The following is a 27,438-nucleotide window of genomic DNA, read 5'->3' on the forward strand; positions in this document are numbered from 1 at the left end:
CCTTTCCAACCCAGCTGCAGTAATTACCCCCACGGAGCATGAGGAATCTCAGTTATAAACTAGCTGGCAATCTTGCAAGAATATGTCTCCTAGAGGACTTCAGGATATTTCTTTATGAAGTTAACCCTGTTAAATCATTCTTAAGCTGTCTTCAAATAAAGAATGAACCTTCAGAGTAACCCTTGCTTTGGTTTCAAATACTCTCTTTTCCCTGTAAAAGTCAGCTGATCTTTGGAGCCTTCAAACCTTTCAAAGCTATTTCAGTTAAATAATCTCTAATGTTCTCCTGAAATGGTGCAAACATTCAACAGGAAAGCTTAGGAGAGACATTAAGAACTGTTAGATCCTAAGTCAAAGCTTAACACAGCTTGTGCAGAGAGTATGTCCTGTTATACTCAGCCAGGCAGGATAATTTCACTCCGTTTATATCAGAGAAGCTTTATTGCCCAGTAAACATTACATCAAAGCCTTGGCCAGCAGACCCAAATTCAGCTCTTGGCATTCATGTTAGGCCAAAGTTGGTGGCAGGTCTACCCCTGGGTGGAAATGGCACTGAGCTGTGGAGCCCCTCTGCTTTAGCTGCAGAGGTCCAGTCTGGATCAGAAGTGACTGTGACCCATTTGATGACAACCTAGAAGGAGCCGTGGAAAGGTGTGATGCCTGAACAGCAAGCACCCAAGTGACAAAATCCATGATACAGCTGATACTCTTGTCACTTGAAGGGGAGAAGGGATGGGTGGGGAACACAAACATGTAGGATAATGAGTCCCACAGCCCTGGAGGCAACTCCCTCCAGGTAAGCACTGAAACCCCACTGGCAAGCAAGAGATGACGCCACCCAAATATGTGTTCTTTCTTTGCAGAAACAGCTCTTGGAGGCAAAGACTACTTAGAAACATGCACCAAAGGCCAGCTTGCTGGGGAGATGCAGGATGTAAAAGGCAACTAGCACTGAACTTCCTTCAGCAGCGGTTCATACTGATGAGACTTTTTCTTAAGCCTTTTTTGCTTTGAGCAAGTGACTAAAAGTTAAATAGTGTGTTACCTAATCCCATTGCTGAGTCTGGTTCCTGCATGTATAAACTGAACTAGACTGGGAAAGACCCCTAAGTGCTCTGGGCTGCCTTCGAGCACCTGGCAGGCGGCACTGGGGGCTCCAGAAATGCCCATGGAAAGAAAGCTGCACAGCAGAGGGTTTCACTACCACAGACACTCTTAAGAATGAGATGGAGATAAAATGGCTTCTTCCTAGTTGGTCTGGTTTTAAATCCAGTCATGGTGAGTTTGGTCATTTGTGTTTTCAGATTTTCGTACAAAGAAATGGAAGCAATTTAAAATTGCTCTTTTCATATTTCTCCAAGTGAAAAAAAATCTGTATTTTTCAAAACCTACCAGTTATTTAGTCACCTTCATAGCAAATTCACTAATACCAAGGCCAAGTAACATTGCTGTCTAATGGGAAGGTAATGTTACCGTCTATCCTAACACACCTTCTTAAGTTCGGTCCCACAGCACCTTCCAAGAGCACAGCTGCCTTCTCTGTGTTTGGGCAGACTGTCTATGGACCTGTACATTTTTCCTGCTCCTGGACTCTACAGAAAGCCAAGACTGGGATGAGTGAGCAACATGAGTGCTGGCACCTCTTGTGCGGCAGCCAAGGGGTGAGGAGCCTCAGGGCCACCTGTGCTTCTTAGAGACCAAATTCAGACCGGTCAGGAAGTCTGAAATTTTTTTGAAAGCAACAGGACCTGTCAAACTGCAGGTAAGAGGTTGATAGAAAAACATCCTGAAAGGCGATTAGCTCTCTTACTTCGTGTGGTGTCCAGCAGCAGTTACCAAAGCTCTGTAGCAGGCAGCACTGCTGAGAGTGAAATAGGGAGGTAAGTCACCAGATCAGACCAGTTAATTATCTTGGCCCTGCAGTCGCTTTTCGTCAAAGTCAGGAAGGTTTAATTCAACATGCCAAAACCCCTTTTTTATGTCAAAGAGCATCTATCCTGACCCGGAGGGATGGTAGGAAGGGGAAAGATATTTTTCAATTAAAAAAAAAATTTTAAAAAACCCCATATACTCAAAGCAAAATACCCTCTGTGTGAATTGAGCAGTTTTTGAAGCAGCAAGGGAGCTGGGTAATCTTTAATAAGGGAATTCTTCAGAGAGTGGAGCTTTGCTTTGGCTGCCAGCTGCCTCCTGGGGAGACAAAACACGACGGAAATGAAATATGACCTTGCACTCTTGTGGCAGAGTATTTCCAGTCCTTTCCCTTGCCCATGTGAGTAACCCTTCCTTGTGTAAGGAGCCCTCTTTCATGGTTACCTGCACGGCAGTGCTTCATCACAAGTGACATTGCTGCACTCTTTTACCTAACACACACAAGACCTGGAAGGTCTGAAACTAGTTACCTTTCCCCAGGATTTGAAGGATGTAACCAACCTACAGCACTTGCTCAGGGCATCAGAAATTCTTGTATGCCCGAGTTTTGAGACGAGGCTCTGCTCCATCTCCACACTCAGCCACACTCTTCCCAGCCGCTCCTGCATGGTGTGCCCTCCCAGAGCAAGCATGCACAGGGAGAAAGGTATCACCCCGGCCAGCCCATGCCCGTGCTGCAGAGCTAACCCCAGCGCTGCAGCGTGCCCCTGCCTGTCTGCTGCCAGGGCAGCACAGAAACCACAGCACCTGGCCCCAAGAAACAGCTCAGTGTGGACAGAAACCCCACCAGCGCACCTCCCCATCCTTCCACCCTGATGCAGTCATTTCCAGCAATCTGGGTTGCTTTTTTTTTTTTTTAATCATCTTGTCTAAAACAAATAAAGGGGAAAAGCATTCCCCAAACAAAAATATCAACAGGATCTGAGCTTCCCCATTTTAATCTGCACCCCTCTGCCAGCCAAGACCCTCCTATTAGCACAGTGCCGCCGTGTGAATTCATTAAATGAATAGCTGATTGTAAAGTAATTACAACCTTCCCTGAGCTACTGCTTTTTTTTTTCCTGTTTGTTTTAATTTTGATTTCCACAAATGGTGGGAAGCCCCTTTTTTGTTCCTGCCTTGCTCAGCTGTGGTCTGTTCATTCCCAATCACAGATTTTTCCCCCTGGTGAAGGGAGGGCTGGATAACACTGGGGTGTAATTCCTGCCCCAGTCATGTGTAATTTGGTACAGAATGAGTAAACGTGCCTGTAATTTCTCCTTCATTGCTATGCAGCTGTCTACTGTCTGGATGGCAGCACCGTGATACCGTTACCTGTTTACCTCCTGGAGGTACAAGTACTGCTGGCAAGCCCCTGCCCATTGCTGTTTATGTGCAAGGAGTTAATATCATGGCATTATAGTGCCCCTTGGTGAAACTATAATTAGGCAACGGTTTTGTTTCACTGCTTGTGAGCACTCCCTGACAGCACAGCCACTGGGTGCTTTCCAAACTGCTGCAGTTTCAGGCCCCAACCTGAAATTCTCATTTAGAGGAGGACTTTTACTGCTGCTAATCCCTCAAGCACCTCTCCAAGGCCCTGGCTTGCACTGGGGGTGCCAGGGTATGGGGCTGGACTGTGCCGGGTTGGCAAATGCCAGAGTGAGCTCCTCTGCTCCACCGGCTGTGTGATGGCAGGACAAGGCACCGGAGGTATACGGTGATGCTGGTGGTCTGGGCAGGCAGGGGAGTGGGCTGAGGGAGGGGGGTGCGGTACCCCAGCAGCCTTGCTAGCCTGGGGAGCTGTGGGCACAGAGGCTCAGCGTCCAGCAGCACCGGTGCCCGTGGGTAAGGGCTGTAGGAAAGGAGGAGCAGCTGAACAGCAATGCTCTTTTTGACAGGGCAGCTATTTTAAACCATCTTCTTTGTGGGTAGCCCTTTTGGCTCCCAAGTCTGTCTGAGGCAGAGGTGTAGAAAATGTTGGAGGGCAGAACATCAGAGAGCACTCCAGGAGGACAAAGGCAGTCTGTCTGTGACGGGGCACAGCCTTTCACAGGACTGAGTGGCACACTCCACTTGCTCATCTGAGACTAAGGGAACAAACATATCCAAGGCTTCTTTAGCTACCTGAGATGGCCTATTAAGGCATTTATATGGCATTTTCCTTCCTGTCCAACACCAGACACCCCTTTTCTTGCATAATCTCCATGCATGCCATGTAAAACTGCATAGCCCTGTAGGATGCTGTCTTGCAAGGTCCTAATAAAACAGCAGTGACCGCTTCAAACCACTGCTTTTAGGACTGTTCAGATGTTAGACAGATGAGCAGAGTATAAGCATCTAGGGAGCAGAGTTATTGGCAAGAAAAGAGTTACTTAATCTGTTGTCTATAGTGATGGGCAGGAGGAAAGCCAAGAGCGAGGCAGGGACAGACTGCAAACCCTGGGACCATGGACAGCCCTGTAGTCCCAGGGGTTGCCTAGTCTTGGTGAAGCACCTCTGCCTCCTTACCGGGGCTCATGCCACCAGCTGGGCGCCTAACAACCTCTGGCCAGGGCCCGGAGGTCTCTCCTGGCTGGGAACAAGGGCTGGGAAGTTGGAGGAAGGGCAGACCTGAGTCCCTGCAAGGCAGGAGGTCTGCAACCCCATGGTACAGCCCGGGAGCCCAGTCCCCCCCTCCCCAGGGGTTCCCACACTGGTGGGACATCTGCTTCCCTGTGGCCACACTAGGCACTGTATGCACCGACACAGGGCATGGAGCCTTCGCATGTGTTGTAGTCCGGCTTCAGCCACAGCCAGCCTCATGGCCAGCTAATTCCCAGCTTTCAAAACCCTGCCAGATTACGTTTCCTTTGAGCATTCACTCATAGCAGTGACTTACATTTCTGGCATATGGGCAACATGCCTGGCTGTCCCGATTAAATATGTCTATGCCTTCCCATCTTCAGCTGAGACCGAAGGCATTTCCAGCACAAGGCAGAGCTGCAGCAACTTCTGCCTAAACTAACATTTCATTTCCTTGCTACAGCTCACTTCTATTGTCATCACTTTCATGCCTCTAATTAACTTGCATCTGTTTCGTGTTTGAAGTTTATAACACTTGCCCACTTTGGCTACAGTAGTTTATAACCCAACACTAAACATATGTTTATGTTTACTGCACACTAGCTCTGAATCCTTTGACTTAACATTGTATCAGTTTATTATGCCATTAATGAGGAGTCTCTGAAACAGGGCTGAAGCCTTTAGTGGCAATAAATTGGGGGATCATTTGGAGATGGTTGAAGAGAGATGTCCAGTGAGGACATGCCTGGCCTGACATCCAGAAGTGCTGAGCGCTTACCACTCACCCTGTAACCACTGGGAATTTTAGCACCTCCAAACATGAAACCACAACAGCTTTCTGGAAAACTGTCATGTGGATCTCAAAGAAGAGACTTAAATCCTGGGCCATCTTGGCTCCAGAGGCCTTCAGCATGTCCTACCTACCTACGTTTAAACTAAGTGCCCATTAACTTTGCATCAGGGCTAATGAGGTCTTCGAAAGGGTTACAGATGGCCAGGAGGGAGGGGGGGGTATATAATGTACCGAGTTACATATATAATGCATAGCATATTGCTAAGTAATACTTAACACCTGCCATAGATGTAAGGTAACAGGCTGGTATCCTGGCACCAGCTGAGGTGAATATTAAGGTCCAGCTGGCCACTCAGACCAGTTTTACACTCATTAGCATCAGTGGAGCTACTTCTGTTTTCTACCAGACACGACAAATCATGGCAACATCTGGGTGAAGTAAGCACACTGCCTCTTCATAGCCTAGGCCATTAAGGTGATGACTAGATAAATGTGTTTATTTTTCATACAGATAACAGGATGCTCCTTAGAGCTAATAAGTATTTACTTTCTCTTGCATTGCTATTATCTCCCTCATTAAGAACTGTAATTAGCATCATTGATCACTTGTGTAGTTTGCCTTCCAATTTTTTTTGTGTGCTATGGTTGACTGAAACTGCAATGTGTGTTATGTCAGTACAGAAAAAGTTGTGTTAGATCTCTGCCTTTATACTATTTGGACTGATCTGCCTGGTTGCTGTGCATAAGGTGTTCCTGTGACACACCACAATACTTTGTACTGCACGTCCATTTTAAAAGGGACAACCATACGTTCTCCATGCAACAAAAATACCCTCCTTGCTAATATTGTCACCAAACACTTGAATTAGCTGTTCCCACTTCTCTTGTGGTTTCTTGCTGGGGGTAGACAGCCAAATCCTGAGGTTCTTGCTGGGGTAAGTTTCTATCGCCAAACCAAAGGATGGGTGGCTGGCAGCTCCTGCCTGGGAACCCAGAGATAAAAGGACTTTCCCCTAGCTCTCCTTCTGCACAGGCACTGCTCTCAAGAGCTGGTTTCACACAGGGCATTTTCTGCAAGCGTGTGATCTCTTGCTCCCAATTAAAAATGTCACAAGAGTCTTCCCCATTATTGACTATGTACAGCCAGGATTAAATAAAACCACAGCCATGACTCATAAGGGAATGCTCACTCCTAGCGCCTGAGATGGGGATGTTGGTGATGCCTTGCTGAAGTCAATGCCACAAAGCTAGTTTGCAGCAGCAGATATCCAACCAAGCATCTCTAGGACTGCTGTTCCTCCTGTTCAGGAGAAAGTATCAGTTTAAATCCATCTCCAGTCAGTCATTTTTTTCAGATAGCAAGAGCTACACTAATGATACATTTATAATAATAAAATCTGTACAGCAAATTGGCTTGGAAAGTAAAATCCTTCACATAGTTTTTATGGGTTTTTCTGGCTTCCATACACCCTGTGCATGAGCACAGAGGCATGATGTGAGGAGTCTCTGCTTTTCAAACATTCTCTGAGTGGAAAAGCCATTGCCAGGGTGACAGCCATTACAGAAGGACCTCAGCACCCTTGGAGTATGGCTGGAAAGGACATCAGCACCTTCAGCATCCCCCTGCGGAAAGGGCCATCACTAACACCAGACCAGGCCAGCCGTGGCATCACGTAGCCAAGGACGACCCAACCTGGAGCAATTAAGCTTTGCTTCCCCTCTGAACAGGGGTGTGTGTGCCTTACTCCTGGACTGCTTTTCAGTAATAAGCAAGCTGGAAGAGAGTCACACTGGGTTTTGCCATGTCCACCTGCATTACTTCCTAACTGATGAGAAATCTGGAATAGGGAAATATTCCTGATCTCTTTTGTTTTTCTTTTCTCTCATATTGTTGTGTAGAAAATGCCCAGTCTCTTCCATAATTTGGCAGAAATTCAATTCACCTAGTCTCCAACCTTCACAGCAGAGAAGAATCCATTAAGCTCATTTCCATTTGTCCTAGCAACGAATCTGTACATGGAGACATGAAGAAAATTATTTTGAATTACTTTTTCCATTATCTAGTTCTCACTTGCTGCCATTTCCCATTTGCCTAGCTGGGCTTCTTTATTCTCCTTGCATCCGGCCCATAACAATTATCTCAATATCTAGGAAAAATCGTTAGGTTTTAAGATCTCAGTCTCCATTTTGACAGAGGCTTTGCAATCCAGAGACACTAAGGGGAGAGGATTAAACTTCCATCTGTTTGCCTTGAGGGGCCAAAGCAGAGAAATCAAAGAGGTGTTTCAAAAGATGCTCACATGATAACATTGTATACTCCCTAGGTAGGAAAGTCTCAGGTAAGGAATATCTGCTTGGGAGTCTTCCTAGTCACCAACTGACTTTTAAGTCAGTTTTTAAGAACCGGTTCTTAAAAATTCACTTTACACACAGCAGGCTGGCAAGATTCCTTCAGATCAGTTCCTCCAGAGTGCCCAATTGCCTCTCTAGACCCACACCATCTGCAGCTACAATTTTTTGGACAGGAGTGAGGAAGTGGCCTGACCCTCCACACAGCAGAAACACAAACTGGAACACCAGTGCAGCATCACCCAGAGGGAGCGGAGAGATCCTGAGGAGGAGCAATCCCATCCCTTTGAACAGGTGAGTATCACCCCATAGTACAGACGGGGCAGGAAGGGTGGTAGGACCACCACCAGGTCCTCTGCAGCACCCCAATCTTGGGGCATACTGTTCCCAGGGAGAGGAGGTGCAGCAGCCACTGCTATCTGGCCCTGCACCAGGTGCTGGCACTGACCTTTCTGGGGACAGACCTGAGTGCAGCTGTGACTCATCAGCCTCTACTCCCCCACCAGTGGATGGTGACTAATTGTATTTACTCCTATTCTTCACGTTTTGGAAAGAACAAACATAAACAGGCTTAACAGTAATTGCTCCTGTGTCTCTACCATTTCCTTCTACAATCAAGCAGGTTTTTCCCACACACATAGTTTTAGAGCAGCATTTTAAGTATTTTTTCTTATTTTTAAGAAATAGTGTGAACATTTCTTGGCTGGTGGGAAAAGAAGGAAGAAACTCCAAGGATTCATTTCTGATTTGGTGCAGACTCTGTGGAAAAGTTTCTATAACCTGTCTACAGAAGAGGGTTGGTCTCCTCTGGGCAGCAAGCTTTGCCACAATGCAAACTAGATAGCTTCCCAGTGTTCCAGAGAAGTCCCCATTGTCTCTGGAAAGATCAGCTGCAAGGATGGCATCTCTAAGGACATGGCGCAGAAACACAGCACCCTTGGAAACAGGTCTCCTAGCAGGAACATCAAGCATCTCAAGGGCTGGTCTGGAGAACCAGCTGCTGTCACACGTCCTTGCCTGGGAAGCACTCAAGTTTGTACATACCTGTAGTCCCTTGCACACACTTGTACATATGCAGGTGTCATTGCACATAGATACATTTGGAGGTAATCTGCAGCTCATGGCTGGAATGGACCTGAAAAGTCCTTGAGAGGTGAAGTCTTCTACTTACCTGGAGACATGTAGATTGACCAGAGGAAGCAAGGAGAAGAGCAAAGGATGAGTGTGTGGTCAGCTGGACAGAGCACTCAGATGACTCAGGTTCTATTGAATATGTTATTAATTATATTAGAACATTACACAATTACAAAATAATTTATATTGTACTGACATATAAATTAATTACATAATCCCAGCCTTAGCCAGAAGATTCAAATTATTTTATTTATAAGTTTTATAAACACATATCTTTATGTATTTTAGAGTACATGTAACACAAAGCTCCACAAGTAGGATGCTTTCCGGAGAGATGGGAGACCTTTGGTCAAGTTTCCACTCATGTAAAACCCAGAGAACTGTTTGGTGACAGTAACAGCCATGGCAGTGACAGCACCTAGGCAAGGCAACCCAACCCAGGGTGGCCCTGAGCACAGGCCACCAGGCTCTGCAGACTGCAGTTGCTTCTCTGGGCAACCTGTTCCAGTGTCTCAGCACCTTCACAGTGAAGAATTTCTTCCTAATATCTAGTCTACATCTACCCTCTTTCAGTTAAAAGCCATTCCCCCTTGTCCTGTCACTACAGGCCCTTGCAAAGAGTCCCGCTCCAGCTTTCTTGCAGGCCCCTTTAGGTACTGGAAGGTGCTATATGGTGCCCCCGGAGCCTTCTCTTCTCCAGGCTGAACAACCCCAACTCTCTCAGCCTGTCTTCATGGCAGAGGTGCTCCAGCCCTCTGATCATCTGCATGGCCCTACTCTGAACTCACTCCAACAGGTCCATGTCCTTCTTATGCTGGGGGCCCCAGAGCTGAACACAGTACTCCAGGTGGGGTCTCACAAAAGCAGAGTAAAGAGGAGAGAATCACCTCTCTTGACCTGCTGGCCATGGGTCAACCCAGGATACGGCTGGCTTTCTGGGCTGCAAGGGTACATTGCCTGGGTCACATTGAGCTTGTCATCAACCAACACCCTCAAGTCCTTCTCCTCAGGGCTGCTCTCAATCCATTCTCTGCCCAGCCTGTATTTATACTTGGGGTTGCCCTGACCTGCATGCAGGACCTTGCACTTGGCCTTGTTGACCTTCACAAGGTTCACACGGGCCCACCCCTCAGGCCTGCCAATGTCCCTCTGGATGGCATCCCTTCCCTCCAGCACGTTGACCACACCATGCAGCTTGGTGTCATCGGCAAACTTACTGAGAGTGCACTCCATCCCAGTGTCCATGTCGCTGACAAAGACATTAAGCGGTGCCGATCCCAACACTGATCCCTGAGGAATGCCACTTATCACTGGTCTCCACTTGGACATCGAGCCATTGACAGCAACTTTTTGAGTGGAACCATCCAGCCAATTCCTTATTCACTGAGTGGCCCATCTGTCAAATCCGTAGCGCTCTAGTTTAGAGACAGGGATGATGTGCAGGACAAGATATTTAAGTAAAGACTGGAAGTATACCTCTATATTGTATTTCTGATTCATTTTCATTGAATCATATAGGTAGCAGATCCCAGTAATCTTGCTGTTGGAAGTTTCTATCAAACGATGTTGGGACAAAAATCCACTGAAAGCATCCCCAGCTGTGGTTAAGCAGACACCAGGCCATCTGTCCTGCAGCAGTTTTCCTCAAAAGCAGACAACTCAGGAATCCCAATACTGGCAACTACTTACTTACAAATTTGTCATATGTAATGAAACACTCTGGAAATTATTTGCAAGCAAACAGTTGCATTACAAGTTTGCAAGTTGTTCATGAATGATGAAATATTAATACAAAGATAGGGTGCAGTATCAGAAGAGATCCGTTCTTGTGATAAGAGTTTAGCCCTGTTCCATGGGCACCTGCTAGGTGCTGCACCCAGGACTGCTACATCGGGCTCATCAATGGTCATTTAAAAACAGGAAACATCTTGAATATTTGGCCAAGTATTGAAGATTACTGGGCCATTACCATCTTCTTGCTAAGATGCTGACAGGAGAAAGAATGTCTCCTGCATGCAAGGAGACACTCAGCTACTACAAAGAGCTCCTGGAGCCCTCAGGGCAGCGGGTGCGCTGGCTCCAGCAGGCATGCAGCCCCAAGGTGGAGCAGACTGTTTTTCTGATACTGTGTACGTAACACTCCACCCAAGCCTCCCTGTGTAAATAGAAAATAAAGTCAAATTATGCCAGTAAAGAGTGGATTACACTGGTCACTGGGAGTGCTTGTGTATGTTCAGCCATAATCTACGATAAATTGCTTGCCATAAAATGCCTCCTGGAGGCAGCTCTCCTGGAAGCTGCAAGATGCCTGCAGAACCACCAGCATTTCCTGGGGACTGAGGAATGGGTTGGAGCCACGCAGAAGTCCCCAGGGCTGAGCGGGGTCACTGACTGCCACCAGCAGATATAAGGGGATGAAGTTCATTCCAAAGAGGTGAAGGGTGACAACCTCTCTACAGACAAAAATGCGCCACAGTCAGTAACATACAGCATTAATTGGGACACAGATAACCAAGCGTATAATGAAGGCAGAGATTACAGAACCCCACAACTGATCCTTCCTGCAGCAAAAAGCTGCTGTAAAGCAGTCTTAACACTAGCCTATAAACACAATTAGAAAAGTAATGCTTTGGTGTAGGATGTTTTTAAGAACAAAAGCTTACGGCAAGTTTAATTGGCATTATGGTAAATAAAAAAAGGTCTGAGCATGTCCCAGATTCGGTGCATTTCTGACAAACAAAAAGAATAATAATATATTTCTGTCATCTGATGATGCAGAAAAAAAGTGTTGTCAGTTTCTGATATAAAAGCTACATGAAAAATCACTTCCATAAGAGTTGGGTTTATACTTTTTATCTATGAAGATGAAGGCTCCAGCATTTGGATCTGTCCCATTCCGAGGTGAGGCTGCTCGTCAGTGGAGGCTGGCAGAGGCTGGCTCCGCTCACCCACCCAGGAGCCCACTATGGGGGGAACACGCTCCCGTCTGCCCCCCCACTGCTGAGCAGGCAGGTGGAATTGGGTTGGAAGAAGCATAGTTGTGGCTGTCCCTTACAGTCCCCCTAGGGAAAAAAAAAAATCAAATAAGGGAAAGGTTATTGCAGACTGATAACAGCTAGGGAGGCTGGGAATGGTACCTGTTGCCAGGGAGAGTTTGCTCCAGCGCAGGCAGGGCCCCCTGCGCCTCTGGCCCTGCGGGAGAGGTCGGGGAAAGGCATCCAGGGGAGGGAGGGAGCTGGAGAGGAGCACCGATGCTAGATGAGGAACTGAGGAGAGATTGCAGCCAGCCAGACCAGGGGCCCAGATGGTCAGGGGCTGAGATTTGAGGAGGGTGTTTTGTGGAAAAACCATTGTATGCATTCATGTAATTAAAACCTTTGTCATGATGCATGTGTGCGAAGGAGGTAAATTATGGCTGAACACGCAGCCTTGGTAGTCTTTGAGAGCTGGTCTTCTGCAGGCTTCACGTCATGTTGTGATTTCTTGTTGTGCAAAATAACAAAAGCCATAGGCGATGGAAACTTTTGGCAGAGAGAAATGGCAAAGAGCAATCTCACCAGCAGTGAGATTGCTGCAGAAGCATCCATGCTTCTGCACTTGTGCTTTATGCTGCTCCTGCTCGCACCACGAGCATGCTCCAGAGAGAGCACAGGGCTCCTGCCTGGAGGGGTGGGTGGATAGAAATGCACCACCCCAGGGCTGGAAATCAGTCATGTTAAGCTGTAGCTTGGCCTGAGGTACCGGTAAACTCAGGGCAGAGATGGTGTGGATTTGCTGGGGGGCATTGCTTTGGGTTTGGGAAGCTAAACCAGGTACGCCTTGAAAACCTTTAAAGCGTGCCCCATCCTGAGCATAGGCCCACGGTGCAGTGGAGCAGCCCAGCAGCCCAGAACAGGGCGCTCCATTCCCCCACACTGTCGGCGTTCTCCTCCCTACACAGCCTAAAGGGAGCACCAGCGGCAGCCCAGGACAAGGCTCCTGAGCCGGGGCTCCCCCCTGATGGACACACATCCATGCTACTTTGCACCCTGAAGTGTGATCACCGTGGGTCTCTGCTCACCCCTCACTACTCCCAGCCAGGACAGCTGGGCCACCACCGTGGGGAAAACACCAGCCCAGTGGCCACCAGTAGCGTGACTGAACACAAGCTTCACAGCATTAACCCTCCGCCCTGCCCAGGCTTTACCAAAGCCGGTGCCATGGCAGGAGGGACCCCCCCAGGGCCTGCTGCAGCCCCCCAGCAACAGCCCTCTGTGACTGCAGTGCGGTGCTCAGTGAAACCCGGCCAGCCGCTGTGACAAACCGCCACCCCCCCGGGACCCGGACACCCCGAGTGAATTATGCACATCCCTACATGTTTGCAGGATAGAGGCCTTAGTTCACTGGGTTAAAATACCAGAACAATACAAACCACCTCTGCCGCTGGAACCCACTGCACTTTATGAAAATGCCGGGGACCCTGCTGGAGCTAAGCCATTGTTGATGGCCATAAAAAATTGGTTAATAAATCTTCTTCCACTGATGAAACAGCTACTTCACAGCCAGAACTAAACAAATTGAGCATTTCAAAGCAACCTGCTTGACACAAGCCCTGATTCGCACACACATACAAGCATCCCCACCACCCAGCCCTGGCAAGACCCCGAGCCCACACTGTTCGTCCCTCCCCATTGTCACAGCCAAGTGCCAGGAGGAGATTTACTGCACCAATATTTTCCTCCCGAGTGACGGGAAGGGGATTTTACCTCTGCAACCTGCAGGCCATGGAGTGAAACAATCCCTGAATCAGAGACCAGCCCAGCAAGTGAGGGACACTTTGCCTACCCCCACCAGCACTGCCAGGCTGACAGTCCCACCGGGCACAGCCTCCATCACAGGCAGATGCTAAAAGTTCATCATGATGCCGCTTCTGCCTTTTTCTGGTTGCCCTCCCTTTAAAAATGGAAATGTAATCGAAAGAAAGGCAAGCGCTCATCCCCCTGCTGCTCCACAGACACTACCCTGAAAGTTTAACCCAATAGGTAAAAAAGCAATTAAAGAAGAGGCTCTGTTCTTAACAAGCTGTCTCAAGTCAGTATTATTTAAATGGAGCTAATAGCCAAGGGGAGGGAAATAATACATTTCACTAGTTTTTCCCAGCTGCATGACCGTTGATGTATTACAACAGTGTGATAACTAGAAAGATAAAAATACTTTAACATTCCAGCTTTAATAAAAACTACTTTATAAATAAAGTCTCACCCTAAATTTATACCAGTGTCTTTTTTCACAAAGTCAGGGCTGACTCCTCTTCCCTGCTGCCTACAGGGAAGGGAGCAGGGCTGGGCTGAGGGGTAGGACCTGCTCCCAGCAGGGAATGCTCAAGTGAAAAGTTACATCTAAATATTGGTGTTTCAACAGCACTCGCTGTTTCACTGGATGCTATACATTTGCCTCCAGAACCCCACTGGGGGAGGAAAAGCACCGGTTTAGCTCCTTTTAGCAACAATGTATGACTTGGAAACAGTGATGAGCAAATCCTAAATATTTCAAAGCCATTGATTTGGGGCTCAGATTTCCTAATAACTTGTTAGGATTTGGGTTCACAAGACAGGTGTTTGGCACCCTTTAGGAGACACCACATCAAGCATTAAACTCGTACAGTCTTGAAAGTTCAAGTCAAGGTGGTTTTTGTTTTGCTTTTCCCCCTGAAGGTCAGTTCAGGATTGAATCCTTTTGTCAAGGTTGCCTGGAGAGCAGAAGGCTCTGTTAATCTGCAGGCGCTGTGGCTCCCTCCTGGCTTCCTTCCCTTGCAGTTTGTTTTACTTCAGGATTCACCCCTGGGATTGTAAAGGCTGCAGACAAGGGTTAGAGGTGAAACAAAGAAAACAAGGTTGGTTGTTTATTTAGAGGGAGCCAGAATTCATAATGTTGGAGACACTGGGCCCCTCCCAAAAGATAACCGTAATTTTACAGCACCTCTCCGCAACTTTTTTTTTTTTTTTCTCTCCTCAGAAATAAAAATACAGTGACGGACCCAAAATACCATTTCCCCTAGTAAATCCTAGAACCAAAACGAGAAAGAGTTTTTCCTGCATAGTGACCAGTCACCGGAACAAAACAAACACACTTCCATTGATCTCCATGTAGGAAAGCATCTGAAAAAAGAAATAGACAACTTTGCCTGCTTCAAAGACCTTCTTTTATTCGCTCAACTTGTGCCTTATTATAGAGGTCTTTTTCTGATCATTGATCTTTTTTCCTTGGGAGATAATCTTCTTATCCCCCTCCTTTTCAATGGGAAGGCCAAATTTTACTTTCATTTATTCACTGTGGAACCCCACTGACCAGACCAGTAGCTAACGGGCACATCCCACCCCACACAGGCAGCCTGGCAATACAGTGTCTTCGTTCATACCCTGTTTTAACAATCACAACAGCAGTAAGGGAAGGTGTAATGGATGCATCTGCACCTAAGGAAAAATCTTGCTCTTTCTCCAGGCTTTTCTGGGTGTTTGCCCTCCAGGGCAGCATCCACTTGCAATGAGATCGCTGGATTTACAACAGAGCAAGTGGTTGTACAACAAGAACTGGAGTCTAGGATGCTGATAAGAGAAGGTAAGCCATCCTGTGTCCTACAACCAGAGCCTGGCCAGCTACCAGGCCACTAACCCGGGGTGAATCTGCTGACACCGGTGGCTTCATGCTAAATGCATGCTGAGGTGAAAAATGAGAGTGGCAGCCCGGCTCCAGCACTCTGCTACCAGAAGTAACTGCTTACTTTCAAGCTTTCCGCACAGCCTGTAATCACTCAATATTGAAACCAGATTTACAAGCTCTTTAGAGGAGGAGAAGTTTGTGATTTCCAAAGCAGACACATTTGGTATTTAAGAAAAAGGTCAAGCCCCCTGTGGAGTAAGGGGTTTTTAATAGAATCAGTTCAGCAGGAGTTAAGAGAAGACATACCAACCCAGCGGCTCTCAAAGCCAGCAGAAGCAGAGACATAAGAAAAGCCACAACCATCATTGTTTTGAGGAAAGAATCAGGGAAAGAGGGGCATGGGAGACACTAAATTACATCGTGGACATTCGATTTCATTTATTCCAATCCAAGAGACTTTTTCCAGTTAGAAATAGAGAGGGTTGTCCTTCTTATGCTCCAGGGCTTGCAGGGGTTTCAAAGAAAGGAGTGTTTGTTATTGTCTGCCAGGGAAATCCGAGAGTTTGAAGCACAATGACAAACCCAGGCTCCTAAGTCAAATGCATTTTAAAAGGGTAGCCATCACTTACTGTCTCACCTTGTCAGCCTCCAGACTCTGGCCAGGCTCTTCAGCTACTGTTTGTTCCCTGCCTCGCTAGGTCACATGCAAGGAGCATCTAGGACTGCCTTGTTGCACACATGTACAGCACCAGCAGCCAGGAAGCCCGGGGAACATCACTAAGGTCCCTCCTTGTCATAGGAATACAACTTCTCTAAAGTGTAATGGAAGGCTGGTGTTACTGAGGTATGTAGGTAACATAAGCAGCCACTGCAGAAGTCCTTACTAGTGATGCAGATGGCTACTGCTGGCTCTGACACCCTTTTGACTCCGCAGTCAGTAGTTTCATTGAAAAGATATGGGGCTCGTTCCATAACTTGTGTTCCAGACAGCAGAGCTCATAACATAGTTTCCTGAATATACGCGCTTTAAAACAAATAGGAAATCCAAGTTTCATCTGTAGGAAGACTTACAGCCCAGGAACTTCTAGGCTGTATCAGCTACCACACCTAAATGACACTTATTGCACCAGAACAGCTGGAGGAGAAGGCAGGGACTGCAGGGGAAGGCAAACAATCTCTTTTCTTCTTCAAAACACCTCCACAGCAAGGGGCCAATTAGAGTATCCTGGTCTTGCTAACCTTTTGATGGCAAGCATAAATAGGCCCTTATGTATTCAAACTAGCAGCAAATGAGCGGTGAAGGTCACAGGATGCTTAAATGACTATACAGCATGCTGCCTCAGATTTCTAGAGAAAGCACTTGAAAGTTTTAGCCATCAGATCTTCTAACTTGTCTAGTCACCATAACTACTGGTGCAGCTACACCCAACAGACAGTATTTCAGGTTTATCTCTTTCAGCACCAAGTTCCCAGCCAGTTATTCCCAAAAGTAATGCATTTGGCAGAGCTGACAACTGCCCTAGACTTTCAGATCAGTGCAAAGGAAGGGCAGAGCTCTTATAGGAAAGCAGCACTTTGGAATCTGGCCTGTGGTCTTCTGGCTGACCTTTCAACAGCAGTTGCAGCCACATAATTTCTTCAGCTTCAGCAGCAGAAAAAGGTAGAAATCAGAGAACAAGTTCTCTGCATTAAAAGCAGCTCTCCAAGCACTTCGAAGAAGTAAGAAGAGCCAGCCGTTTGAGGTACATAGATGAAACTAATCCTTCTAAACTGCACTTTAATACTGCAAACGTGGGCCCAGCTTGGGCATTCCCAAGGCTCTCACTGCACTCAGCCAGTACAAGTGCTCAACTGTATGGGCAAGTCTGCAATACCAATACCTCCGTTTGCACAGCCAAGTGACCAACTTACCTTCAGAAAGCCTGCCATATAGTTTAAGTGTACTTTCAGAAACTCAAACTTGTGACTTAGAGGGGCAGGCTTCCCTTTTGCTGACATCCCTTTATGTTTCAGGCTGCGTATCCCAAAGCAATCTACCAAGGTAAGCAGCACACAAGGGTCACAGCACCGCTGCACAGGTGTTGCAACCCCATTTGTGCCACCCCCTGTTCACTGGTAGCAATAGTAGGGACTCAACTTTACAATCAGAATAGAAGGAGGCAGAAGCAGTTCTAAAGCTATTTAAAAATATAAATGAATACTAGACTAATTGCCAAGTTTTATCCCCTTCTTTCACAATGATGTGGCATCTGCCTCTTAAGCAAATCTACTTTAATTCCTGCAACAAAGTCTAAAGCAGTAAGAAAAATAAATACAATAAGCTCCTTTGATAATCCATAGGTTTCGCTTTGTTTTTAGCAAAAAGGCATTGAATAAATGAAATGATCACATGAAACCAACTAGCTGAAGGAGTAAGAAACAACTGAGTGCACAAATACGGGCAGGGAAGAAAAGCAGTCTATGCAAGAATAGCAAAAAGGAGGAGCCTGAAATTAAAGCAAGTACACTGTTAATTCTTCAGTCCCACACTGAAGTAGCAGAATGTGATGCTGAGTTACTGTTCTATAGTGTAAGGCAGATGTTTCCCCTGTGGCCAGAGGGGTTATCAGCAAAGAAAGAGTTACACAGCAGAATAAGCATTGTGGTTTGGGGGTTTCCCTCCCTTTCCCCCTGCAAAGAAAAAAAAAACAACCAACCCACACATATCCAGTTTTTTGAGTGTAAAAGGTGCAAAAGGAAAAAAGATCACAGAAAATAAGCATTTCAAGACAAATGAGGAAAACCTGCTAATGAATTAGGATCCACTTTCTGATATGTTTTGCACAGAGAAAAATTTGCACCTCTTCGGTAACAGAGAGGAAGAAATAATTGTCACAAAGCTGCAGAAGAATTCACTAAGGTTATGAGCAAAATGCAACAGCCAAGAACTGAGCATGTGGGTTCACTGCTACTTGAAGTATTAAACAACTAAGCTACCACCTTCATTCTGGAATAACCACCTGATTTCCCTCACAGGGCAGGAAAATAGACTGTTAATCACATTAACATGCATACCACCTTGATTTTTTCCCACCCCAAAAAAAATTGTTTTCCAAAGCAAAAGTCACAAGCAAGTTTCAGACAAAATATATATATTTAAAAAAAATCTTTACAATAAGTCAGGAAACATAGGAGCTTGCATACAGTTTATTATAATAAGTCAGTTCTCAGCTCCCTACAGTTCAGATAACCCTGGTGACAGTGTTTACAACTTCTAATTTTTGCTTTCATAACTTTAAAGCAAACAATACATTTGAGTGTATTTTACTCTGTGCAAATAAGACAACTTGTGGAATCCTTCAGAAGAAATATCCAAGATCTGTCTGCAGAGGTCCTTTGTTTCTCAAAGATGATTTATGAGAGTTTCTGTTTTAAGATAAAGTGCTCCTGTCCAGCAGAACCCAAAGGCCTTCAAGAGTTCAGAGAGTAAGTTTAGCTCAGATTAAAAAAATAATTGGTCATACAAATTCCAGCTTTCCATGTCCGCTGTACATTCCCCAGTGGACTAGTGAAAGAATTTTGTCATTGCTGAGGTCTGAATGTCTCATTTTATCACAGGTCATGCAGCAGTTCTCGTGACCAGTCACAGGCACCATGCATTCCAAGTCCAGTTTTGCCACCTGCCCTTTTTTCGAATTATGTCCATGAAAACTATAGTGCAAACGGGAGAGCATTTGCTGTCGTTGATCTTGCAGTCTCTTGTTTTCACTCCTGAGCATCCGCAAGGCCAGCATGATAAGGAGCACCAAGATTAGCCCACCAGCTATAGGGACAGCTATTACAGCTGCCCTGAACCATAACTCTTTCGAAGAGGTCAATTCCTGCACCTTGGTGATGAGATTCCTGCTGTTGTCATGTTGATATCTGCTCCCTTGTCCTGCAAAGGGGAAAGATGTGAAGCTTATTTAGTATCAACAACAGGTTTATATATAAGCAACTCCTTTAAAAGCCACACTGACAAGTTTAAGGAGCCACAGCTACACACTCTGTAGTATCTAGAAAATGCTCTTATAAAGAAAAATATCAGTTTCTAAGGCTGTTTATAATTTCTTACCCTAATAGCCGATTTAAATACGAACGCCAGTTCCATTGCTTCTTACAAGCAGTGTCAAGTTGGCAAGACAGACCTCCGATATTAACACAGGCAAAAAAAAAGCTACTTGGCTGAGATGCTCCCCAGCACCCAGCTACCCACTTCTCCCTCTAGTGTGTCTACTTACACTAACAACTAAATAACAGTAGACATGCAAGGTTTTAACTGTCACCAGCCTGATGGCCAGAAGAGAGATTTCACCAAAGCTTCCTTGGCCTACCTGAAGTATCACCCCTGGAAGGAGACAAAACATCATGTAGTCCTCTGTAATTGCACATATCTTCATGACAGCATTCCAATGTGGACATGGTGGTGGTGCCAGAGTGGTTTTGTGCTTGTTTAGCTTGGCAGATATCAGCTGTGCTTGCAATAGAGTCCAAGCAGCCATGAGTAAGTGGGGAATGTGTATTCTGAGGATCAAGCAGTCTGGAGAAGCAGGCGCTAAGCTCAGATTTGCACATATAGCCAGTTGCAACACAGTGTGCAGCATCACAGTAGCATCTGATTTCACCTGAAAAAAATTGTTCAAGAAAAGTAAGAATTTAGTTCTTTAAAGACACCTCACTAGGTACTCTTCTTGGACACAAGCATCACACAACCAGACTCAGTGCCAGTTTTGGGGTATTCCTCTAGACTGTAAACCCATGAGAGCAGGGGTTGTTTCCTTCCATCACTGTACAGTGCATACCTGTTGTAACCTTAATCTCTGCAAATGCCTCAGGGCTCTTGTTTTAATTACTATAGTCCTTTGAATTAAAGCAAGAACATTTCACTAAAACAGGGATGGGGAGGGGTGGGCGGGTGGCAGTGAGGAAGGTCACAGTGGCTTTTTTTCCAGGGTAAATAACTAACAAGACCATTTTATAGCTGCTTCCACTTGCTGTCAGCAGTTGCATTAAACCACATATAAAATGAAATCCCAGTTTTAAAAGCAAAACACACTTTCAGTACTATAAGGAAGTCACATCTATGTTTTGAACTATTACTACAGGAACAGCATTCTATTTTTATAAAGGTAACACTTATTTTAACTGGGCACAAGCACACAACAAGAACACTAGGTTTGAATATTTGTGTGACAAATGAAAAAAAAAATCAGAACTGCTGAATTGTTTATTACCTCTCAATACTGTGCCAAAATTTAAAAGGTTTAACTAACACCTTATAAAGCTATTAGTTAGAACCATTACCATCTAAGTCTCCCAGTCAGGAAGGTTTTTACTGTGTGAAACTGGGCAACTATTTGTAATTTCTCCAGAAAAAGAGAAATTCCTTAAGTAGCCATTCATGCAAAAAGGCTTTTTATCAGTATTATAAAACTGAAACAGCACAGTTTATAATTAATCTGTTACCAGACTCAATGTCTCTTAACTCAAATGTAAAGTTATTAAATGGAGTGAAATTGCAAGGCTAAAAGCTCCCTCTTGCCCCTCCCTGATTTTGCATGCAATCCAACATGCAGTCAAAAGGGGAAACACTAAGACTGAAAATCCTCTACCAGCTCTATGAAAAATCTCTCAGGAAACCTCAAAAATTTCTGAAGGAAGCGATAAAAAAAAAGCTCCCTTCATAAAACTCTTCATTTTGTGCTCTCCAAACTGCTCTGGTACAAATTATGTGTGTCCTGTGCTGTAGGGAAGACTTACTCTTTCTAGGCAAGTTGGGACTCAAGAAATAATTCAATGTGCCATCGATCCAAGGTTTAGAAGAAAGCCAGATTTTGAAGCCATTCTTAGAAGAGTAGACTTAAAACTACTAACGTGCCTGGTGTACTTGCCATCATAGTGGCAGCAAGGCTTTCAAAGTCAACTGACTTTTCAGATGTCTTCCTTCTACAGTCTGCACTTCAAACAAATCAGTCTTCACATTTCCCTGCTGCTGCCCCTTACGAAGCTTTCTACTGCCCCATACCTAAAAAAAATAATTCTGAAATATGTCGAAAATCATGCCAACCAAGTTAGCTTCCCCTCTTCAGTCTACCTTAATACTTTCCCCAAAATGCTACTGCAGGCTCCAGGCCTTGAAGTTCCTGCTGCTCTTTAATAACTCTGCTTAATAGAAGCCAAATGATGGAGTGTCTCACTGTCTCCAGTCCAATTCCCTTGGGCTTTTAGACCAAGTAACCTAATTTTTCGTGAATTCATGTACACTGTTATCTAGCATGCTATGGAGAAAAAGACTCATTTTCTAATTATCGTATGTGAGATCTTCCCTCTGCTCTCCCTGAAAAAATGATTTTCATCATTTTCTCACTGTATGAGAGTTAAAAATAAGATGCAAAAGAAGTAACAGCACCAGAGCGGTCCTTTCATGAGTTTTCCCACAGCACAGGAAGAAAGTAAAACACACGTACTTCCAATTGTTTATACAATCACACTTAAAACTCTACATTTTATTGACCTAAGACAATCTTATAAACAAAAATCTGACAGGCTAGTCATCAGGTTAATTCAACTGCTTTTTAATTAAACCCACATTTTCGGTGGAACAGAATGGACTTTGTATTACTGTATTAAAACTGCATTTCTGTCAATTCATAAAGTTTCTTCCTGTGCTATGCAAAAGGCCAGAAAGGGTATTTAGTATTTTGAAACAGTGAACAATGCCCTTCTGTTCCCTCCTCTTTCTTGTTACTGTATGTAGCTATTAAAGAAAAATGTCTGCTTTTAGTCAAGATGGCTACAGGAGAGACTGCAGGCTTCGCTTAAAGCTTTTGAAGTCAACAGCAGCCAGAAGTCTGTGATCCCCTAATTATATCATTATCAGGCACATAGTTTCAGTATCTGCGACTTCACATCACTCAGTCACTCCCTGTTCTGCCCGCTTTGATGGGGCCAGCGGGCTCCCCCCTGCACGCTGCAAGGGCTGTTATTTAGGGTTAATTACAGCCTTCTTTCTAGAATAAATAAATACGTCGCACATCATCACCGCGCTAACTTATCCCTCACCGCCCCCCCGGCGCACGGCGGTTACCGGCAGCCAGAGGGTCGCCCCTGCCCCGGGCGGGCGGTGACAGGGCAGGGCGCGGCCGCCCCTCGGCGCCGCGGGCTCGCCCGGGGCCGGTGCCGCTCTGACGACGGGAGCCCCCGCGCTGCGGGCAGCCGGCACCGGCGGCCAGGTGGGCGCGGGGGGACGGGACGGGCAGGCGCAGCCCCGGCAGCTCCCCGCCACCGCCCGCCAACAGAGGCTCGGCGACGGGCTCCCGAGGCCCGCCCGCTCGCCACGGCCACGGCACCGGCCCCGCCGCGCCGACACCGCCGCGTGAGCGGCTCCCCGGGGCCGGCTCCCCTCGGGCACCAGGCCCGCTCAGCCGCCCCGCTTCCTCGGGCGCGGCTCCCTCAGGCGCCGGGTGCCCGCACACCCCGGGTCGGGTCCCCTCGGGCTCCCCCGGCCCCAGGTCCCGCGCCGCGGCCTCACCTCTGGTGAGCAGGACGGCCATGGCGCACAGCTCCAGTTGCAGCCAGATGAAGATGTAGCTGGAATGGCGATCCATTTACCCACCCGCCCGCACAACCGGCGGCGCGGCGCCGCTCGCCACAGCCCGCAGCGCAGGCACGGCCAAGCCGCCGCCGCCCGCTCCCGCCCCGCCGGAGCCCCGAGGAGCCGCTCGCCCGCGGGCAGAGCCGCTGCGCGGCCACCGCTGCGGCAGGCAAGGGCGGGGGGCGGCGGACGGCCGCGGCGCGCCTTGTGCCTTGCACTCCCTGCTCTGCCGCGGCTGCAGCGGAGGGCCCGTCCCCAGCAACAGGCGCAGTCGGCGCGCACGGTGCGGCCCGGCGGGCGCTGCCTCGCTGACACGGCAGCGGCGCCTCCCGCCCCGTAAATACCGCCGGCGCCAGGCGCGGGCCGGGCCGCCGCGCCCCGCCCCCTGCCCCGCCCCGCCCCATTGGCTGCGCCGCTCGGAGGTGGGCGGGGCGCGCCGCGCCGCGGGCAGGGCCGTCGCCCCCTCCCGCCCCCCCGGCGGCGGGCTGGGCCCCGCGGCGCGACTTGCGCTCCCGCCCGCGGCGCCCCCGGGCGGTGGCGGCGGCGGCGGCCCCGGCCCCGGCGGCTGTAAACCCAGCTCCGTTCAGTGATGGGCACCGAGCACAGGACCCCGGCCCCGGGCTCTCCGAGGGAGCGATCGCTGGCGGCGCGGAGCGTCCTCACCCGCCGCGTTACTTTCGGGGCTTCCCGGGAGGGTGGGCACCGCCGGGATCCGTGGGAACGGTGCCCTTACGGGGGCAGCCGCGCGAGTTTCATAAGCAAATGCAGCGGCTCTGGCTGCAGGTTTGGCGGAGCCGCGGTTAATGAATAAACAGCAAGACGAGCCCCTTGCGGTGGGATGAAAGGCAGAGGCGAAGCGAAAGGCGGCTGCACCCGCCCCCCCTGCGCCCCCTGCCCCGCGCCCCCGGGCCCCGCTCGCCACCAGCTCTGCCCGCTGGCCACCAGCCCGGCCCCGCTCGCCGCTCCCCGCACCCGGGGCTGCACGGGGATGCAAAAGTGTTGCGACACCCGGGATGCCAGGAGTTTCACTGCCGCCGGGTTTGGGTTTGGTGGGGTTTTTTTAGGGTTGATCTGTTTGGGGTTTTTTTCCCAGAGTTATGAAAAACCTACGTCTGGGCTCGACGGGGCGCGGGGCGAGCAGCAACCCGGCCAAACCCCGGCTGCGGTCTCCGTCCCCCCGGCCCACGCCGCCCCCCCGGCCCGGGATGCACCGTGCGGCTCGGGGGGTTCTGCGCTTCGCGCTCAGCCCCCCGGGGTCTCCCAGGCTGCTGTCACCTCCACGCTGCTGTCACGTCCACGCAGCAACGGCAGGCCCCTTAGCCCCTAGTCAGAGCCCTTAGCGAGTGCACCCCCGCGGTACCTCTATTATCCCAACATTTCTTTTCGGAAAACAGCTCTTGGGGATGGAAGCACGAGGTGATGTTCCACCACGGGCTCTGACATAGGTCCCATGGGTCATGCTTAGTTTGGACAGTTCTCCTTCATGTGTTGGTCCTGAAACCAATGTGCCCCGTAGTTAAAATTTCTTTGCTAACTTAGTTTTCTCCTTTCTGTTCTCATTACGTTTTATAAGCCTTGATTTCTACGGCACTTGCACACCGACTGTTTCCCATTTATGGGCAAAATGCTTTAAATATTTGGGTCTGCAGCTAGTATTCAAGCTGTTGGACGATGTGTAGATAAGTTAACAGCAAAAATGGCTCTAGAGTTTTAATTTGAAATGTTTTGTGAGTCTTCAAAGACGTTTTCAAATCAGGACATTATACCTTGTGACAGAGACATTCCTCCTCTGAAAGAGAAAGGAGGAAATATGAAATCTGAGATTGGAGATAACTCCAGTTTACTTTGGCAGAGAGGAACAGACTGGATCTCGAGCTAATTAGTGCTAATGCCATCACACATTATAATGGTTTTACTGTGAGTCTTGCGATTTGCATATGTATAAGATAGATACACATGTGCTGCACCGCAGCCTTTATACTTGTGTTATACATATTTGCACTCCACCACAAAGTAATTTTCTAATTCCTGTTTCTGTTTAGAAATTACAAAAACAGCCAGATCAGCCAAGCCATATCTCCCACTCTGGCACTGGCTATCAGACGCTCATTTGCAAACATACAAAAATATCATTCATTATAACTTAGAATCATTACAGCAGCATGTGCAATTCTGTTTCTGCTGTTCCTACCACTGGTGACAGGCGCATTTAGCAAATCTCATTTGTTACATGCGATACCGACAGACTGGAAATGGCTTTTATTCGTGGAGCCACATTACTGCACTAAGTAACATGAGAGACTCCCTGAGTATTATAAACATCCTGGCTGAGGGAGCATGGACAGACTAACCAGGAGGCAATGTGCTCCAGATCAGTTTTGAGCAGCAAATTCCATTGGCAGCTGTCAAGTTTGAATTGTGAGGTACAATTTACTGTAAAAAATGGCTAATTCTGTATGCTGCAGGCATGCTGGAAGTACCACAAGCAACAGAGGGGTGACAGGGATCACTCCCCAGCCTTAGCTCCCACCAAAGCAACTAACTTACAGACCCTTTTGGGAGCCCACGGGGCAAGGGTGTCAGGAAGGTTTGACTGACCTACCGTGCCTCCTCACTTGCTGGTACTCCGCTCAGGGAGCCACGTGAAGATTGTGTGGGGTCCTCTGACAACCCATAACATAAACAAAATAATTCAGCTGCTGCAGCGTTAATTCGCTTTTGTTTTAGAGGCAAGAGCAAGCAGGGCCAGATTGGCCTGTGAAAAAGGGACAGGAGACAGACCCAGCTCAAAGCAATAATAACAACATGTTCTGCAACCAGAAGGAATGTGGGATAATGACTACAAGGAGCCATCAAGGAAAGCGTCAGGAGCCCAAGGCCACATGACGTGTCTCCAGCAGCCATGGGAGAGCAGCCCGGAGCCTCCACTTGAACGGACTAAGCAGTCCCACATAGCACAGAGCTGCTCCCTCCCACCAGATAGGGTGAAGCCCTTTGAAACCAGCACCAAAGGACCTGGTTTCAAAATCAGCCTCCAGGCACCTCAAGGAAAGGGACTGCTTTGGGAGGCGTCTTACAGGAGCACGTTCCTCTGTGCATCAGCTCAAAACTCTGTCACAGATGCAAAACTTTGTCTTTAAGAAGATGAAATTAAAGGTCTTTTCCAACCTAAATGATTATATGATTTCATGAAATTGCCAACCAAAAGAAGGGATCCGTCCAAAGAACTGTCCAAGAGTCTTTGCAGGCCACTCAAGTGCTGGTTTGGTTCTTTTACTTCCTTTCACAAGCCAATAGTTGCAGTGCCAAGTTTCTGCCAGGAGGACTTAAGAACTGATGAGTCCTTCTGAAAGACCAATTCAAATGAGCATCCAAAGTCCTCAACTATTCTAGACCAAGACTTCTCCTATCAGGCAAGCAGCTGCTCAGCACAGAACCTGCTTTCCCCTACAATCATGTTCAAGAAAAAGCTCACTACTTTCTACCAGGAGCATGTGTGCCGTGCAGCCATGCAACACTCTCCTTCCCACTCTCAGCTGGTGAAGTCCCTCCGGTGAAATCCCAAACCACATCCACCACCTTCTCCAGAAGCTCTGTGTGCTTGAGAGCCCCAGCACAGGCACGAGGATGACTGGCATGAGGGGTTTAGGTCTTTCCTAGATCAAGGAGGAAAATAAGACAAGATAGAGGTCAACCTGGCAGCCTTTCTGAGTATATAACTTTGAGCAAGAGAAAGGCACCGCTCTGGCTCTGGAACCCTGCTTCAGAAAATTCAGGCTCCTCCCTTTGTATTTCTTCTCTCATGTATTCCCTTTCTCGCTTTCACATGAATTGGCGTTAATGCCTGCCTCTGCTGCTCCTGCCTACATTTTATGTGCTACTAGCAGCAGTGTGCCTGCAAAACTAACCAAATTAAGTTACAGCCTCAGCCTGCAGGTGCTCCAGATTTAAACAACTAGCCCTAGAAAAAGTTTGCAGTGAAAAGTAAGTCCTTTATCTGGCACCTTTGAACATGGCAATGAATTCCTCACCCTTCTATAAGCTTGGCTGGCACACAGGCAACTCACCATTTCCCCCAAAGGTTTGGATGTGACCCTTCTGCCTACCTCTATCAAACAACAATGTTAATGCAGTATTCCCTGCTTGTTTGAACCTTTCCACAAACATACACAGACACCCAAAAAAAAATTTAAGCAAAAATAAAATGGATAACAGCTGCAATTTGGAAATCCATTCTACATTCACCTCTGTAGTTACGGCATCACAGCAGCCCTGTCCTGGGGAAACCCAAATTCCTTGGGGAAGCTGAGGATTTGCATGTGCACATTGGCTTTTGCCAGTACTAACACGTAAGATGCTGACTTCACTAGCAAGGAAAGGTTAGTACAGCTACACTGTTGTAATTTCAAATTGGTGTCAAAGGAAACGGTCACAC

General features: G+C 47.6%; 1 protein-coding gene across 1 annotated transcript; it reads right to left on the minus strand.

The window, feature by feature from the left end:
- Positions 1-18,505: 18,505 nt before the first annotated feature.
- BAMBI (BMP and activin membrane bound inhibitor) lies at positions 18,506-23,316 on the minus strand. The gene is made up of 3 exons (XM_055709475.1): positions 22,941-23,316; positions 19,744-20,034; positions 18,506-19,307 (listed from the first exon to the last, which is right to left on the minus strand). The coding sequence occupies exons 1-3, from the start codon at positions 23,014-23,016 to the stop codon at positions 18,889-18,891; spliced, it is 786 nt and encodes a 261-aa protein (XP_055565450.1). The 5' UTR covers positions 23,017-23,316; the 3' UTR covers positions 18,506-18,888.
- Between the last annotated feature and the right edge of the window lie 4,122 nt (positions 23,317-27,438).

Source organism: Falco cherrug, chromosome 4, assembly GCF_023634085.1.
Source record: "Falco cherrug isolate bFalChe1 chromosome 4, bFalChe1.pri, whole genome shotgun sequence".
NCBI lineage: Eukaryota > Metazoa > Chordata > Aves > Falconiformes > Falconidae > Falco > Falco cherrug.

Coding starts and splice junctions, on each gene's coding strand:
- BAMBI (XM_055709475.1), bottom strand. CDS start 23,016: ATGGATCGCCATTCCAGCTACATCTTCATCTGGCTGCAACTGGAGCTG. Junction 20,035..22,940: donor GGCCGTCCTGCTCACCAGAG/GTGAGGCCGCGG, acceptor AATTTTTTTCAG/GTGAAATCAGATGCTACTGT. Junction 19,308..19,743: donor TTCCAGGGGTGATACTTCAG/GTAGGCCAAGGA, acceptor TCCCCTTTGCAG/GACAAGGGAGCAGATATCAA.